This window comes from Notechis scutatus, chromosome 3 (genome assembly GCF_049901735.1).
Source record: "Notechis scutatus isolate UNSWTSFEM ecotype Mainland chromosome 3, rNotScu1.2, whole genome shotgun sequence".
Classification (NCBI taxonomy): Eukaryota; Metazoa; Chordata; class Lepidosauria; order Squamata; family Elapidae; genus Notechis; species Notechis scutatus.
Window position 1 is genome coordinate 139246340 of NC_142011.1, and position 16334 is coordinate 139262673.

The following is a 16334-nucleotide window of genomic DNA, read 5'->3' on the forward strand; positions in this document are numbered from 1 at the left end:
GAAAAGTACAGTCCTTGTCACAGCACACACTGATAAGCTTCACTGAAACAATGAGGCGAGTTCTTTCAGTGATACTAAGAAAAACAGACTCTTAGAAGAGACAATTTCAATTCCCACCCGTTTGCCCAGATTCTGATCTGGGTAAGGAGATTGAGAAATGTTTCAAATGGGAAAGGCCCAGCTTCTTAGCACCTGTACCCTCACTGAACCTTTTTCTTCCCTCATAAATACCTCATCCTATTGAAAAGAATTCTGCTTTCGGTAACCAAAATACACAGTTATTCCACACCAAAAAAATACTAGAGGAGATTTAGGGTATTCACTTTGCGAAGTGTTTGGACGCATATCTAATTATCAGTCCTTTGTAATGTGGAATTAGGATTCTTCAGAGATGTTTAACTGCTTAGCAGCGAGAAGCTGGAAAAAGCAACCAGACTTGGGGGATCGGCATTTATCTCAGGAGTGGGGAACTATGGCCCTTTTTTGACTTGTGAACTTGAGTTGCCCAGAATTCCTGAGCCAGCCAAGTCATAAAGGAGCCATATGAATGAATGAAACTGTATTGAAGGATCTCTCCACTTCTCTTTACAGCAGGGGTCTCCAACCTTAGCAACTTTAAGACATGTGGACTTCAACTCCCAGAATTCCTCAGCCAGCTTTGCTGGCTGAGGAATTCTGGGAGTTGAAGTCCACAAGTCTTAAAGTTGCCAAGGTTGGAGACCACTGCTTTACAGTTCGGTTTGAAATTGTTCACAACATATCTTTTCTTGTAACAACACAAATTTTTAATAAATGTCAGTAACTGCCCCTCCAGTCAATGCCTTTGATTTTTGAAAGCTAAAAATGTTTTTTTATGAACTTATCTTCATCAAATTTAGAGCCCGTGAATTATACAGCTTAGGAAAATTAACAGGAAACATCGAGACTCAGAAATACAATTTTAATGACGCTGGTTCATTGTAAAGAATAGGGTATTGAGAAGATTTTATGTTGGTTCGATTTGAGTTATCCGTTCTTGAAAATCAAACTGGGTTTATATTCTAAAATAAACCTAAAAATATTTTCCTAATAACTTTAGCAAGAAAATAATTTAATATTTTATGCCCTTCAAATTTTTCCTTTTATCAACAGAGCTAAAGGAAGCTTAATCTTCTCCCTTCCAATATTAATTCGATTTACTACAAAGTTATATAATAACAGTATGCAAAAAATTGTATATCCATCATCTCACTAATATTTACAATGCCCCGTAACTACAGTGTTCATGACAGCAATACAGATGCAAAGTCTAATATAGTTGCTAATATCTCATTTGCTGCAGGCAAAAATAACAGCAATAATACATGTGTTAACGGTATTGGAACAGCTTACATTCTGTGACAATACCTTTAGCACAGCCACATTTGCCTATCCCGGATCCTTGGAAAAGACTCGATAGGTTGATAAAAATGCCAAATCCAGTCTGAACATTTGGCTGACTGCGTGACAAACAACAATAATAATAGTACCGATATGAGCAGGAGCACTGGTGCTACTTGAAACAATGCATGCGTTACAATTTATTTCACTATCCTAAATTTTTGGGAAAGATCTGATAGTCAAAAGTACTAAATCCAGTCAGAGATATCTGGAGGGACAAATAGACTGAGAGGGATGATTGGTCCCGGAATAAGAAAACTCATCATGGCCAATTCATCAAGGCCAACTCACCATGGCCAACTTGCCATGGAACAATTCGCTGCAGGACAATTCAACAATTCAACTTAATTATTTAAAATAATGTAAAAATTATTTTAATTTTTCTCATTCACATTTAATTTTTCCCTCCTTTGGCACTCTTTCTTTAATGCTTCTATTCCACTATTTCTTCGATATTGTTGTAACTCTTGTCCCACGGCAAATTGTCCTGCAACAAATTGGCCATAGCAAGTTGGCCATGGCAAACTATTGTAGACCACACTGTTCCAATGTCGCCCAGATGGGCTTATTGCATATGGGATGACAAGGTCCTAGGTCTCTCTCCAAGCCTAGACAGTCCCTCAACCGCTACACCACATTGGCTCGCCTTCAGTGAAGCTTCCTCTGCAGATTATAACCACTAGATCAGGGGTCTCCAGTTTTGCTGGCAGGGGAATTCTGGGAGTTGAAGTCCGCCAGGCTTAAAGTTGCCAAGGTTGGAGCCCCCTGCACTAGATGATGCAAATTCTCACCAAAGCTAATGGTAGTCACAAAGCACCCGGCAACTGCCATCAAAACCTGGACAGACCATTCAACCGCTAGCAATAAAATTATGAAATCCACCTTTATTTTATAAAAAAAATCATTATATTTTTGTCTAAGGAGCTCAAGCCATCACATGACCCTCCAAGAAACAATGTCTCCTGCCTTTCTTCTTGCAACAACAGAATAACTCTGCAAATCATATGATGGTGAGAGGGAGGTTTTTTTTTTAATTTAAAATGTAATGATAAGAGAATATTAAGTCAATATATGCAACAATTTGATTCCATCATTATGAATTGATTAAAAGTGTACATATTGCTTCTTATGTACACACTCCTGTAATGGTTGGCCACAAAAGTGTAAACAATAAAGCCAGGTAAAAAGAACAATAGTGAGGTAACTGGACATGCCAAATGTTTGGTTTGCCAATATTCTGAAGAACCTTATGGCATGGAGAAGACCTTTTAAAAAGAATATGATTGTGATAATCCCTTCAAAATCAGCATTTTGATTGGACTAGAAGACAAGGACTAAGGAGAGACAGATTAAAATTTCTATTAAACAAAAAGCTCCCTGAATATTTTTATTCTTTTTATATTAAGCCTGTTAATTCATTGATAACTGAAAGCTTCGGTATTCCCCAAGCTCAAATCATTTTATGACGCTCAAAGAGACACTGGGATAACTATGTACAACTGACTGGAATATAGATTAAACAAAAAGAAAAATGCAGAGGACAATTGGAGAATAACCACAATCATTTCCAATTATAGCAAACAGCTTTCCTTTCATTAGATTTAAGGATCAAAGTTACCGTATGGACTAATCACAGGTGGTATACAAAACAACAAAACTAAACAATGTCCTTACTAGTTTTTGGAACTTTACATAACAATCATAAGACTCAGTTGCCCCAAAATGTCTAACCCTAAAACTAGTTGATCGGAGGATCAATGTCTATTTAAGGATGGAACTCTTCCTAGAATGAACTCTTTATTGAAATACCTTATTACTGTTGGAGTGATCTCTGCACAGAAGAATACACTCAGACTTCCAACTGCGTGCGATGAAAACATCCCCACGATGGAAAACGCAATGGAGAATTTGTCCTTTATGGTGTCACTCATACCTGTTTAGAAACATGCAAATATGTCATTTGCATTCAGCTCTCAAGGACTGGCAGCTCCCTGTTCAAAGTGCCCCTCTACAAACTACAACTGTGGGCTCTTGTACACATTTAGGAGAGTACAATGAAGAGAAAGTATAAGGCAATTTGAGGGCCATTATGGATGTTCATTTGCCTTTGTGAATTGGTGCCTTTGAATCAGTGTTGATTGCTGGTGACTGCATGGACTAATTCCTGCAGTTTGCTTGGCAAGGTTTTGGAAGTGGCTTGCCATTGTCTTCTTCCCAGGCTTGAGAAAGCATTTATTGGCCCAAGGTCACCCAGCTGGCTTCATGCAGGACTAGAACTCACAGTGTCCCAGTTTCTAGGGCAGCATCTTAGCCATAGCACCAAACTGGCTCTCTTATCTCTCATCTGAAGTATGGAGAGATAAAACTGCCTTTACCAACCATCCATGGCACTGAGAATAAAAATGAGCTCCCATTCTTATGTAATTATAATTAGTCTAAAAGAGAAAAAAACAGGACCTTGTTACACCTGCAGGTAAAACATGCCTTTGGGCTCAAGAAATAGATACCCTGTTTTCCACAACCCCCCAAGGAGCCCAGCATGTTTAGGCATGAGGCCCCCCCAAATTAGGCATTAAAAAAAGGGGGGAGGGGGCCAGGCTTTGTTCCGAATGTCGCCCCCCTGACAAGGCCCCACCAGCCGGGCACCCGCCCCCAGAGGGGTGGACCAAGAGGACGCCACCGCCTTATTAGAGAAACGGTATTCCCATGCCATGAAAGTCAAGGCTGTGCAAATTTAGGAGGTGGGGCTGCCCAAGGAAGCGCTCCAAAAAGGAGACACAACCAGGAGAAAGTCTAAACTTGATTCATTTAAATTTACATTTGATTAAAATTAATTACACATTAATATTACAGATACTGTAGTTATTCCCCATATGTCTGATGTTTTCCCTTGTTTTGTTACTTGCACTTTTGTGGGAGTTTTTTTTTTTGGGGGGGGGGGGAGGTGCCTTGACCAATAAGGTTTCTGCCTGTTCACCCCGATTTAAAAGTATGCTTGTTGGGGAAGTTAAAACACAATAACAATAGATATTAAATGGAACCAATGGACAAAGCTATGCTGAAATAAGGGAATAATATGGGCGAAATAGGATTTTCTAAAAACTGGCTTATAGTACTTAAAATGGTTGAAATGCACCCCCAGAGCAAGAAGATTCAGTAACATTAATTAAATCACATTTTAAAACTGATTTGGAAACGATACCTGAGTCTGGAAGTTGACTATATTTTCCTATCACTGGATTCCGAACGATAAGATGATTAAAACATGGGAAACAGAAAAAGAAGAAAGATCATATGAAGAAAAACACACATGCAATTGCAGTTGTTTTAAAAAATTACAGTGTAGAATTGCTCCTCTAACTACCCCAGCACATTTGTTGTTGAACGATTTGATAAAGTGGAAATACATCCTTTTCCCAGAGGGCCTGGCCTGCCATTAAATCTCCAATTCCCAATAAAAAGATAGAATTCTAATGAGATGATAATAATGATGCATAATGGTGAAGGATTACAGGCCTAGAAGGAATGCAAAGGCTCAACAAAAGCTTTTATATTGGTAAAGTAGGGAAAATAGAAAATATTAGACAAAGATTCAGTATTAAAAAACCAAACTCTTTCAAAATTTTAGGCAAGTGTCACTGGAAGGGACCTCCCACAAAATCTTGTTATTGTAAATATTAGGACTCAACCCTTCTTGAATGCTTACATGTGGAAACCTGATCTCCACTTTTTTTCCTGTTTCTCAAGACATCTTTGGGTTATTTCAATATTATTTTATGCAACACTATATAAAATTTTACAAAGCTGCTTTGCTGTCATTTGTATTTATATGAAGGTAACATTTCCTTGGAGTTAAGCTTGACCTGTGTGTCTACATGGATAATATCCATGCAGTTGAGAAACAGAATGGAAGTTATTTGTTACTGTCTTCTTCCAAAGAAAAGTTTCCCTGTCTACCCTATAGACTGAAACTCTCTAATGTTCTTCCTTCCACATGTATGAAATGTCTACAATCCTTCTTAGCTTTTGAATGCCAAAAAAATATATCATCATTTTGCATCTGCTAAGAGCTGTATGTATGGTATGTTCAAAGTTTGATGGGAGGCATAAATCGTATGGCGCTTCTGCTAGAATAGGCCCCCCAAAAGCCTGGTGCCATATTTCATTATATCTGTCATCGTCAGAATCACCTAATCGTAACAATCTCTTACTAAAAGGCACACAAGGCCAACATTAATTTAGGCTTTGAAAAGGGAAAATAGTATTGAATTTTAAAAAAATAGATGGTTATAACTAGCAGCTTTCATGGCATAAAACCACAAGTACACAGGGCACAACTATCATTTTATAATTTGGTCTTTCTCTCAGAAGGAAGCTTTTGGAGTGTGTCAGCGCATTGCGTGAGCCTTCTAGCTAGTGGAATGTCAATATATTGGCTTGTAAGGTGGTATCCAGAGATCCTAGCCTGCACAGAGTAGCTTGCCCTACCTGGGGTAAAACTGGCATTTGTGGTATCCTGACTAAAATATCTAAACCAACACCATGACCAAAATATCTAAATCAACACTGTGATATGCAAGGGTAGAGATGCAGTATTTAGTAATAGGCATTCTGATGTGAAGAATGAAAGGCTATCAAAAGAAATAAAAATGGCTACGTATTAAAATGTGCTTCTGCTTTGTTATATCTGAGAATAGGATATGGTAGGGGTGTCAAACTCATGTCGTCACGGTGACTTTTCCCCTCTTCACTAAACTGGGTGTGGGTGTGGCCAGCATGTGATGCATCTGCCCCGCAGGCCGGGAGTTTGACAGGCCTGGGTTAGGGCAAGGGAAACACAATGTATATTGAAGGCAGTGGAAATAGTGTTCTTAGCATGCATGTAAAAGAAGAGATTGAGTCAGGTTTGAGTGGGTAGTGTCTGAATGTGGATTCAGTGAATGAGCCACATGACAAAAGTATGTTGATGGTTTGGTCGTGTAGAGAATGCAAATCAAATCACAAAAGAAATATATAAAGTGTGTCTGGATTGAGGGGAAAATGAAATCAAAGGAAGTCACGCTTACATGGAGTTCAGAAAAGAGAGGTGAGAAATTTCAGGAGCAAAAGGCAATGTATGAAGAAGTGAATGGATATGGTAGAAGTGTTTGCAAAGATAGAAAGGTATGGAGGAATACAGGGAACGCTGTCGATGTACAATAATTTCACTATGCTTCCCTTTCTTTTCATTTTTCTCATAGTTTGCACGTGTGTTGTTTAATAATTCATACACTTTTCCCCCTGAGCTTTGTGGAATTGGTGCTTTCCCAAAAGGGTAAGATATATATGAAAATGTGCAAATAAAAATGTGTATGCATAGGAAGCTAATGGAAAAATCAGAAGACTAAAAGGGCCTGGTTTGTTTTGTCAGAATGAGATCCAGTCTACCTGTTATTCACACTCCAAGGTGTTAGAATTTTCTGCCTTTAATTACAACATCTCATGCTGGTTACAGTGTGACTTCCTTTGTAGCACATGGATAACTGCCTCAGTAAAACAAGACGACGGTAGTCTCCATTGGAGAAAACTTGATACAGGCAATCCTTGTTTAGCTACCACACTGAAGCTGGCAACCTGATTGTTAAGGGAAGTGGTTGCTCAGTGAAACCGTAACTGTGGTTATGATGTTGCTTGTGTTTTCCTTTGCTTTACTGACCTGCAGAGGTTGTAAATGCTAGATAAATCATTTTTCCATCCCTGACATAACTGCAAGCAGCCACTGAATGAGGTAGTGGGAGTTATAGAGCAAAACAGCAAGGATGGCCCAAGACTGCATAATGCCTGAGACACATTGCTAAATACAGTAGCCAGTTGGATGCAAGGCATTCTTTACTTCAACACACAAGCAATGGGTTAGCCTCCTCCATGCAACTAATGGCTAACGTTGACTTAAAAGATCCAAGGTAAACTGCATAGCACACAGCACTTCTAACCTCTAACACCCACTCCTTTCTCCAGCATCTGTCACCAGAGTCAGCTGCTTCACTTTGCTTAATGACAGAGCCCTCTATAGCAGGGGGTCTCCAACCTGGGCAATTTTAAGATGTGTGGACTTCAACTCCCAGAATTCCTCAGCCATCCTTTGCAAAGGAGCAAAGCTGGCTGAGGAATTCTGGGAATTGAAGTCCACATGTCTTAAAGTTGCCATGGTTGGAGACCCCTGTTCTATATAGCCTTGCTAGAAGTTAAATTGGGAAGATGGGGAATCAACTACAACAGGGGTGTCAAACTGGCAGCCCGCGGGCAGGATGTGTCACACGCAGGCCATGCCCACCCCAGCTCCGTGAAGGGGAAAACCATCGCGAAACGTCATGGGATGGCAACGCGATGCTGCGAATTGGACACCCGTGAACTACAATCAAGAAGACGAGGTAATACAGAGAGACTATATTAAGCTTTGGCAAAAGAAAGGTCTAAAAAAATGTACAAATTTACATTGTTCCTTCTGCCCCCCACCCTTTTATTCATAATCAGGGCTTCTAACTGCCCATTGTGCTGGTTCTCTTATCTTTGCTACCTACAACTAAGGGTCGTAATCAACTGGAAACCCTGCAGTAATCTGAAAGTCAGGGCCCAGCGAATATGAACTAAGCTTCGCAACAATCCGATGCTGATACTCACAGTTGAGAAGGCCCAGTTGTAAAAGAGAAGCGAGTGCAGTGAGAATCATGAAGAGCAGGAGCCCCCCTCTTCTCCCGAGAAAACCAACCACTGGGCACATAGCCAGGCAGGATACCAGAGTGATGCTGGCCATGGTGTAATAGTCTGCATAAAAATTGTTGGTGAAGGACATCTTATCTTCATGACCCATCATACTCTTTGCAAAGCAGTGGTGTATTCCATATCCAGTCAGCCTGTGGGAGACAACATGAGACAAATAACAGGAACCATTCCTTTTATGACCGTATGCTAAATGATTACTTAAGACTATCATGTGGGCCTTAGCCCAATCCAGAGGTGGTATTCAGCAGGTTCTGACCAGTTCTGGAGAACCGGTAGCGGACATTTTGAGTAGCTTAGAGCAGGGATCCCCAACCGCCGGTCCGCGGACCGGTACCGGGCCGCGGAACAAGCCTTACCGGGCCGCTGGTTGCTGGGCGCCGCCATCTTTTTGGTAAAAAAGCAATTTTTCATCAAAAAGATGGCGGCGCCAGCGCTTCGGTGAGCTTTTCCGGGTAGAAAGCCATTTCTACCCGAAAAAGCTCACCGGAAGCGCTAGCGCCGCTTTTTTGACGAAAATCACTTCGTGACGTCACCGGAAGTGATTTTTCGTCAAAAAAGATGGTGGCGCCCAGCTGGCGCCGGAACAGGCTGCGCCAGCTGATGCCGGAACCGGGCCGCGCGTGAAAAGGTTGGGGATCCCTGGCTTAGAGAACCGGTAAATACCACCTCTGGTTGGCCCCGCCCCCATCTATTCTCCAGAGTCCTAGCTGATTGGCTGGGTCTTCTTTTGTTGCCCTGCACAGGAGAATGGGGCTGGAAAGCAGGTTTGTATGGTGGGGAGGGAATGGGGATTTTACAGTATCCTTCCCCTGCCACACGCACCAAGCCACACCGCGCCCACCAAGCCACACCCACAGAACCAGTAGTAAAAAAATAAAAATGAATACCACCACTGGCCCAATCCCAAAGAAATAGATTTCCTTTTTAAGAATCATGGGGGCGGGGAGGAGAACCGTGACTGATGTATTTCTCCCATTTGCTTGGATGTCAGGAGAAAATTTAGCTTTATCATACCAGAATTGTTCTAGAAACATTAAGGAGAGCTTGGTATGTGGACCTCTATATGCCAAGACTTGGCACGCAAGCTACAGTGCCATTCAGTTTAAACTGCCTACATGAGAAGTTTCTTCCCCCTTGTGGAAAAAGACACCGTCACAATAACTAAGCAACATGCTACAGAAAACTGTACATGAATGCACTTGGTTCCCAAAGATTTGCTTAGATTCATGATGGAACAATAATTCTGCTCAATATATCTATATTGTTCCACCATGAATCTAAGCAAATCTTGGCACGGAACAGCTGCAATTTGCAATTAAGTAGTACCTGGTGGGAATCTTTTTTTATCTTCAGTGTCTGATATCTGCTGGTATGAAATACCCAAAGCTGTGAAAACCCTTGTTAAAATATACATATTCTGAAACATGCTTAGGTTATGCAGATAAAGTGAGCTGCATTGTACTCCTCCTTTCCTTTAGGGAAAGAACAAGGAACGGTGCAGAATAAAGAAATCACACCCTTGTCCATGAGAAATGAGCTGCTTTTTTCAACATTATTTCACCGATCATGGACCAAATCTTGGAAGACAATGTTTACAACCAAAAGGGATTATAAACTTGTTTAATTTCTTTAAAGCAGTTTCAAATAATGAATTCTAAACTAAAAGACATTTTTTTCTACTCTAACAAAGAACTGCAGAATCTAAAGGCTAACATAAAGCCATGTACCAAAGCAATCTTGCCATGAAACCTCATAGTTTGTCTTTCCCACAATGAACAATTTACATTAGGTTAGCGCATCAGTTAACACAATCAAAAGAGCAACCAATATTTGGATAATTTATTTTGTTAAAGAATCGTTTCCTACAAGAGCCTGATAAATTAGCCCACAGTCTCTACCCACTACAGGTAGTCCTGTATGGCATATGACCAAAATTGAGCCCAACATTTCTGTTGTTAAGCGAGCCAGTTGTTAAGTGAGTTTTGCCTCATTTTACAATTTTTTTGGCTACATTTGTTCAGTGAATCATTGCAGTTGTTAAGTTAGTAATCAGGTTGTTAAGTGAATCTGGTTCCCCACTGACTTTGCTTGTCAGGAGGTCGCAAAAGGGGATCACATGACCCCGGGACACTGCAACCGTCATAAGTATGAGTCAGTTGCCAAGCATCTGAATTTTGATCACATGGCCATGGGGATGCTGCCACAGTCATTAAGTATGAAAAATGGTCATAAATCATACATCACTTGTTTCAGTGTCCTCGTAACTTTGAACAGTCACAAAATGAATTGTCGATAAGTCGACGAATACCTGTATCGGTGATGAAGAGTTCCTGAAATCATAGTGGGTTGATATCTCCATAGACAACCCTTGTTCAAACATCCCAGGCAGCTGGATGTTTGAAAAAAAAATACTCTGTATTTGAGTGATATGAGATCTGCATCAGGCATAGTGGTAGAGCATTTAATGCTGCAGTCACCAAACTATGAACATGCCTATGCAATCATTCCTAAGATGGGTCCTAAAGAACGTTTACCATCCTCATTATTGAGATAAATAGATGCCTTACATAAAAATATTATGCCAGCGGGCAGCCCATCTCCAAAATCAACCTGCTAATGCTGTTTTTAGTTGTTTGCTGTTTGTTGTTACAGTCATTCAAGGGTGATATTGTTAAGGGGGAAAAAGCATGCAACAAAATAAGCAGTTCAATTTGAGGGGGCCAGGGGTATCTTCGAGTCAGTCATGGTGACTGCCTGAACTAATACCTGTAGTTTTCTCGACAAGATTTCAGAAGTGGTTTGCTATTGCCTGCTTCTTAGGGCTGAGAGAGAGTGACTGGCCCTTGGTCATCCAGCTGGCTTCATGTCCAAGGAGGGACTAGAACACACCATCTCCTGATTTCTAACTGCATTTATGATACTATTTAACCCAGAGGATGGCAGATGACTATTTTTCTTCAAAAAAATCACTTTCATGAAGAATAAATGAGCTTTGTTGTCATTTCATTTATCAGCTTAGGTACTTGCAGTTGTCAATGAAGCATCTACATCTACACATTGTTTTAGCTGATTTCTCTCCTCCTTTGTTAGGTGGTCATATTTTTCAATGAGATTTCAGTGAACTTTGCAGCAAAGATTATGGGACCTTAATAGTGCTAAGGGAGTCACTGAAAAAGTTTCAAGATGAAACTAGCAAATAAATAAGCACACACATATTTGTATAAGCAGGACGGAAGGCAGAGTAATTTTGTGACTGCTATTGTTAAACAGCTAGAATCTCCTCTCTTCTAAATCATTGAGAGAGCTATTAGTCATAATTGTCTCAAAAGTACTTTAAAAAAAAACAACTGGACTGTTTTTTTCCATGCATATCTTTGGCCAGCTTGTTTTAGACTTTGTCTCATCTCAATTGGAATCATAGGAAAACCAAACCGGAAAAGCCACTCTCATGGAATGGATGGTAAGATGCAAAGCAATTAAAACAAATTCTTCTGCTGTAAACTGCCTCTTAACAATGATAGGAGTAGCAATTCTGGTGTAAAATATACATGCAATGCTCTGTCTGCATGTAGAGCAGGGGTCCCCAACCCTCAGTCCGTGCACTAGCACTGGGCCGCAGCCAGGGGTGGGATTCAAAAATCCCAACAGCCAGTTCTCTGCCCTGTTGCCATGGTGGGCGTGGCCTACCGGAACTTCTGGGAGGGCTGTTTTTTTGCCTTCCCCAGAGTCTGGAGGCTTCCCTTGGCCCTCTGGGAGGGCTAAAATGGTCTGCCCCGGGCTCTGGAGGCCCTCCAGAAGCTGGAAATAGGCCCATTTCTGGCCTTCTGGAACTTTCGGGAGGGCCGTTTTTCACCCTACACTTACCCTCATTCAAAACGGGCCGCGTGGAGACTTCTGGGAGAGGCAAAGTGGATGGGGCCAGCCGGTCGGTTCAACTATTGGTTCAGCGAACCAGATGTAAATTTAACACCTGGTTCACCCAAATCGGCTGAATCCCACCCCTGGCCGTGGCATGCCAGAAACTAGGCCGCGCAAACAAGCGAAGCCCCATCTGTGGGATGCAGACCACGTTCCCTCTGGTCCACGGAAAAAAGTCTCTCCACAGAACCAGTCCCTGGTGCTCAAAAGATTGGGGGCCACAGTTGTAGAGAAAAGGCAGGCAGTTTTCTATTATTATTATTCACTTAAAAAGGTCTAACATCCAAGCTACATGGGTTGCTAATGGTGCTAACAGATAGAACATTTTCGCTATTTTCCTCATTGTCCATGGAGGCGCTCTTCATAATGTTTCTGCAAGGCCCATTCATACTTACGAATTGATGCAGAGCACAACAATGTTTTTCCACAGGTTTCTTGTTCCCACCACCTTAACAATGCAGACTTTTTTTGGTCTCCTGGCAAGCTCTTTCTCTAGTTCTGAAACAAAAGCAACATTTCATTATTTAAAAGGTAGGCATTTGGGAACGAGGCAGATCAGCTCAGCGGAAAGGAGGAAGTTCTAATTAAAGCTCCTTGTCTCTTTTTTCCAAGGTTCCGTTAGACAGTGAATTGTGTTTAAACCACATGTGCCCATGGTTTCTGAGGTTTGGGAACCATGCAACAGAAAAAAAGAAAGTAATACGGCTTTCCCTAATCTTGATCTCATTTCTGAATTAATGATTAATTGAACCTATCCCCCTTTTCTTTTTGCGCTATCAAAGCCTTGGAGAGTTTTACGATTAGATTAAGGAGGCATAAATTTCAGGATTATGTTGTGATTTCCACAACCACAGCTGGCAGGACATAAAATTAAAGAATTCTTAACCCAGTTATTTGGTTTGATTCCCAGAAAGGAACAGATCTTGTATGCTCACAAAAATCTTAATAAGAAATCTGGATTTCTTATTTCAGCTTAGTATAGTTTTGGCAATGTACAATCTCTTTGTTATTCCCTTCTGCCCATTCTTGAATTAAATGTTCTATCTTGAGAGTTGTTAACCCTGTTAAAAATGAATGAAGCCACAAAAACGTTTTGAAATGGACACGGATTTGGAACTAGGGCAGGCTTATAAAGCCAGTCAATTACCTCACTATCTTTGGCAAATTAGAAATGCCAGTAGTTGACCAGGCAGATTAGAGAGGTGGGTTTTTATATATGTATTTGTTACTAATTTGAAGATGAGAACTGTTGGACTACTGAACATTTTCTGAGGTTTAGCATTTCTTCTAAGTTTTATATGCAAGACTCTGTTCCTAGATACTATATAGTCACCATATTGAACTACCTGATATTAATGTGTCCATTCAAGTTGGAATTAATATGCATTGAATACAGGAAGGAATAACTGAATAACACAATACTCTTGAGACTGTGATGTTGTCTGGTGGGAAAAAAAAGCTGTGTAGGGGAATTATTTGGATCTACATATTGGGAGTTGATAATTCCTTCCCGTCTCTCCTTTCACAACCAAGAATAAAAAAGATTCAACTTTCATACCAGGAAGTAGCAATAGCAATAATAGCACTTAGGCTTATGTACTGCTTCAGTGCTTTATAGCCCTCTCTAACCGGTCTACAGAGTCAGCATTTTGCCCCCAACAATCTGGGTCCTCATTCTACCAATCTCGGAAGGATGGAATGCTGAGTCAAGGTTAAACCAGTCAGGATCAAACTCCTGGCAGTCAGAAGAATTAGCCTGCAATATTGCATTCCAACCACTGCGCCACCATGGCTCTTATCTCGAAAGTCCAAATAAATAACCATCTGAATTAGCACAGGAACCATAAAAGCACTAACAGTCAATTAGCTTTCAATGTCCAACCAAGCCATATTCTCAAACAATAGAAGAAGAGGGAGGTAAAACCTTCTGGATATTTTATATTTTGAAATAGGATTTTTCCATTTATTATTCTAGTATGCTTTTTTCATATCTAATTCATTTTGCCTAGTTCTATGATTTCTATTTTATCATTGTTAAGTCTGACCCTATACAGAAAAATGGTTTTCTCTTTAAAATTTTTTAACTTTCAGCTTTAAGACGACTTCTGCGTAGCTTAAAAACTTCTACGACCAAGCCATAAAAACAAGCAAAATAAAGATAATTGCTTTGGCATGCCCGTAGATTTATTTCCCCATTCCCTTGAATCTTTGTAATAAGTTCAGCCTCTCTCAAATTCTTGAATTAGTGAAACATCTCATAAGCAAGCACAGGAAATAGAATATAACATGAAGAAAAGACCAAAAGAGAAAAAAAAGATTTTAAAATTCATCTTCTTATAAACATTATTGACTTTCTTAGATAGCACAGATAAGATAGGGTTGCGTCAACAAAATAATCAGACAGAAGGCCATTTCAGAACTGGTTTTACTTGGTTTTTTTTTAAAAAACTATGTTTGTGGATATATACCGTTGAAAAAAACTGAAATGCCTGTAGGTTTTCAGTGTGACAGTCCTTTTACAGAAGCTTTTGTGAAAAGGAACAAGGATCTATATCTTTATTTTCAGAGGGGTTGGACAATGATGGTTTTCTGATTAGGCTTATCAAGAGGTTGTCGGCAATGGAGAGCCAGTTTGGACTAATGGTTAAGGCACCAGGTTAGTAAGCAAGAGACCATGAGTTCAAGACCTGCCTTGGCCGTGAGTGTCTTTGGGCCAGTCATCCTCTCTCAGCCCAACTTACCTTACAGGTCTGAGGTTATGGGAGAACAGGAGGAGGAAAGTGTGTTGGATATGTTTACCACCTTGAGTTATTTGTAAGAAAAGTAATAATAAAGATGGGATATAAAACAAACATGGCAAAACACATCATCTAATCAATGTGTAAATAACATAATGACTTCTTCTAAAACCTGTATTCTTTTCATACATATTCAGCAAACTTTTCTGAAAATTACCTTTCTATTTATACCTCTGCAACATAAAGGAGAGATTGCCCAGTTCTGGTTTTTATTCAACACATGAACAAACAAGCATTATAAAATCTAGCAGGCAAGAAGTTCTATAATACCTCCATCAAAATGTGACCAGCAACTTTACATAGAACTCATGGTCTCTTGCTTTCTAACACATTTGCTATCTTTATTGGTTCAGATAGATTATCCAAATACACTATATTGAAGCACAGCCCATATCACTCTACCTATTGCATTTCGAAGAGTCCATTGTAGTATTTACTTTTTATTCTAAAGCAGCCAATGTTAATGTGGCTACAAATTAGTTTTTTACAAACATCCAGCTGGCCATTTGATTCAGAAGCATCCTTCTCCCAAAATTCAGTTCATGGCAGCACACGAAATATGAATTCAAGGGAACACAAGGGTCAAATTACAATAGAGAACAAGACCATTTAAATGACAAGTGCTGTTCTATATTTCACTTTATAGAACAAAGTATCGAGCTGAGATAAGTAAGACATTTGGTGGGAAGGAAACCTAAGTACAGTATATATAAGGAGGTTTGGACAAGATGATGCTTCTTCTATTGTAAATTCTTGAATCTGCTATACACTTTTCAGTTTACATAATCAGAGACCAAGTAACTTTCTGGAATAAATGAACATTATAGTCAATGACTTCTAAAATTATGCTGTGCAAAAATGAACAAAGTTACCACCTGCAGTTTATTTATTTATTTTGTCAAACAATTATTAGATAACAGGTATAAGTATAAACATGGTTATAAATACATGAAATGGATACAAATAAGAAAAAAAAATAAACAATAGGACAGGGATGGTAGGCACGTTTTGGTGCACTTATGCACGCCCCCTACAGACCTCTTAGGAAAGGGGTGAGGTCAATAGCAGACAGTCGAATGCTGAAGATTTTGGGGTTTGGGGAAGAAACCACAGAGTCAGGTAAAGTATTCCAGACATTGACTACTCTATTGCTGAAGTCGTACTTCCTGCAATCTAGTTTCATGCGGTTTATCTTTAGTTTGTATCTATTTCGTGCTCTTATATTGTTTTGGTTGAAGCTGAAGTATTCATTGATAGGTAGGACATTGCAATGTATGATTTTATATACTATACTTAGATCGGACCGGAGGTGGCGTAGTTCTAGGTTGTCTAGGTCTAAAATTTCAAGTCTGGTGGCATAAGGTATTCTGCTACGAGTAGAGGAGTGGAGGATTCTTCTCGTAAAATATTTTGGACTTTCTCAATTGTATTAATATC

At 39.9% G+C, this 16334-nt stretch overlaps 1 protein-coding gene across 1 annotated transcript in view; it reads right to left on the reverse strand.

Moving 5' to 3' along the window:
• The window catches only part of SLC22A23 (solute carrier family 22 member 23), a 106690-nt gene that overhangs the window by 9773 nt on the left and 80583 nt on the right, over positions 1–16334 (reverse strand). Inside the window, exons 6-9 of the mRNA XM_026676638.2 lie at positions 12495–12597; positions 8080–8312; positions 4622–4654; positions 3229–3352 (exon numbers count right to left, since the gene is read on the reverse strand). Of these exons, the coding sequence (XP_026532423.1) occupies positions 3229–3352; positions 4622–4654; positions 8080–8312; positions 12495–12597 (493 nt within the window). The remainder of the gene's footprint in view (positions 1–3228; positions 3353–4621; positions 4655–8079; positions 8313–12494; positions 12598–16334) is intronic.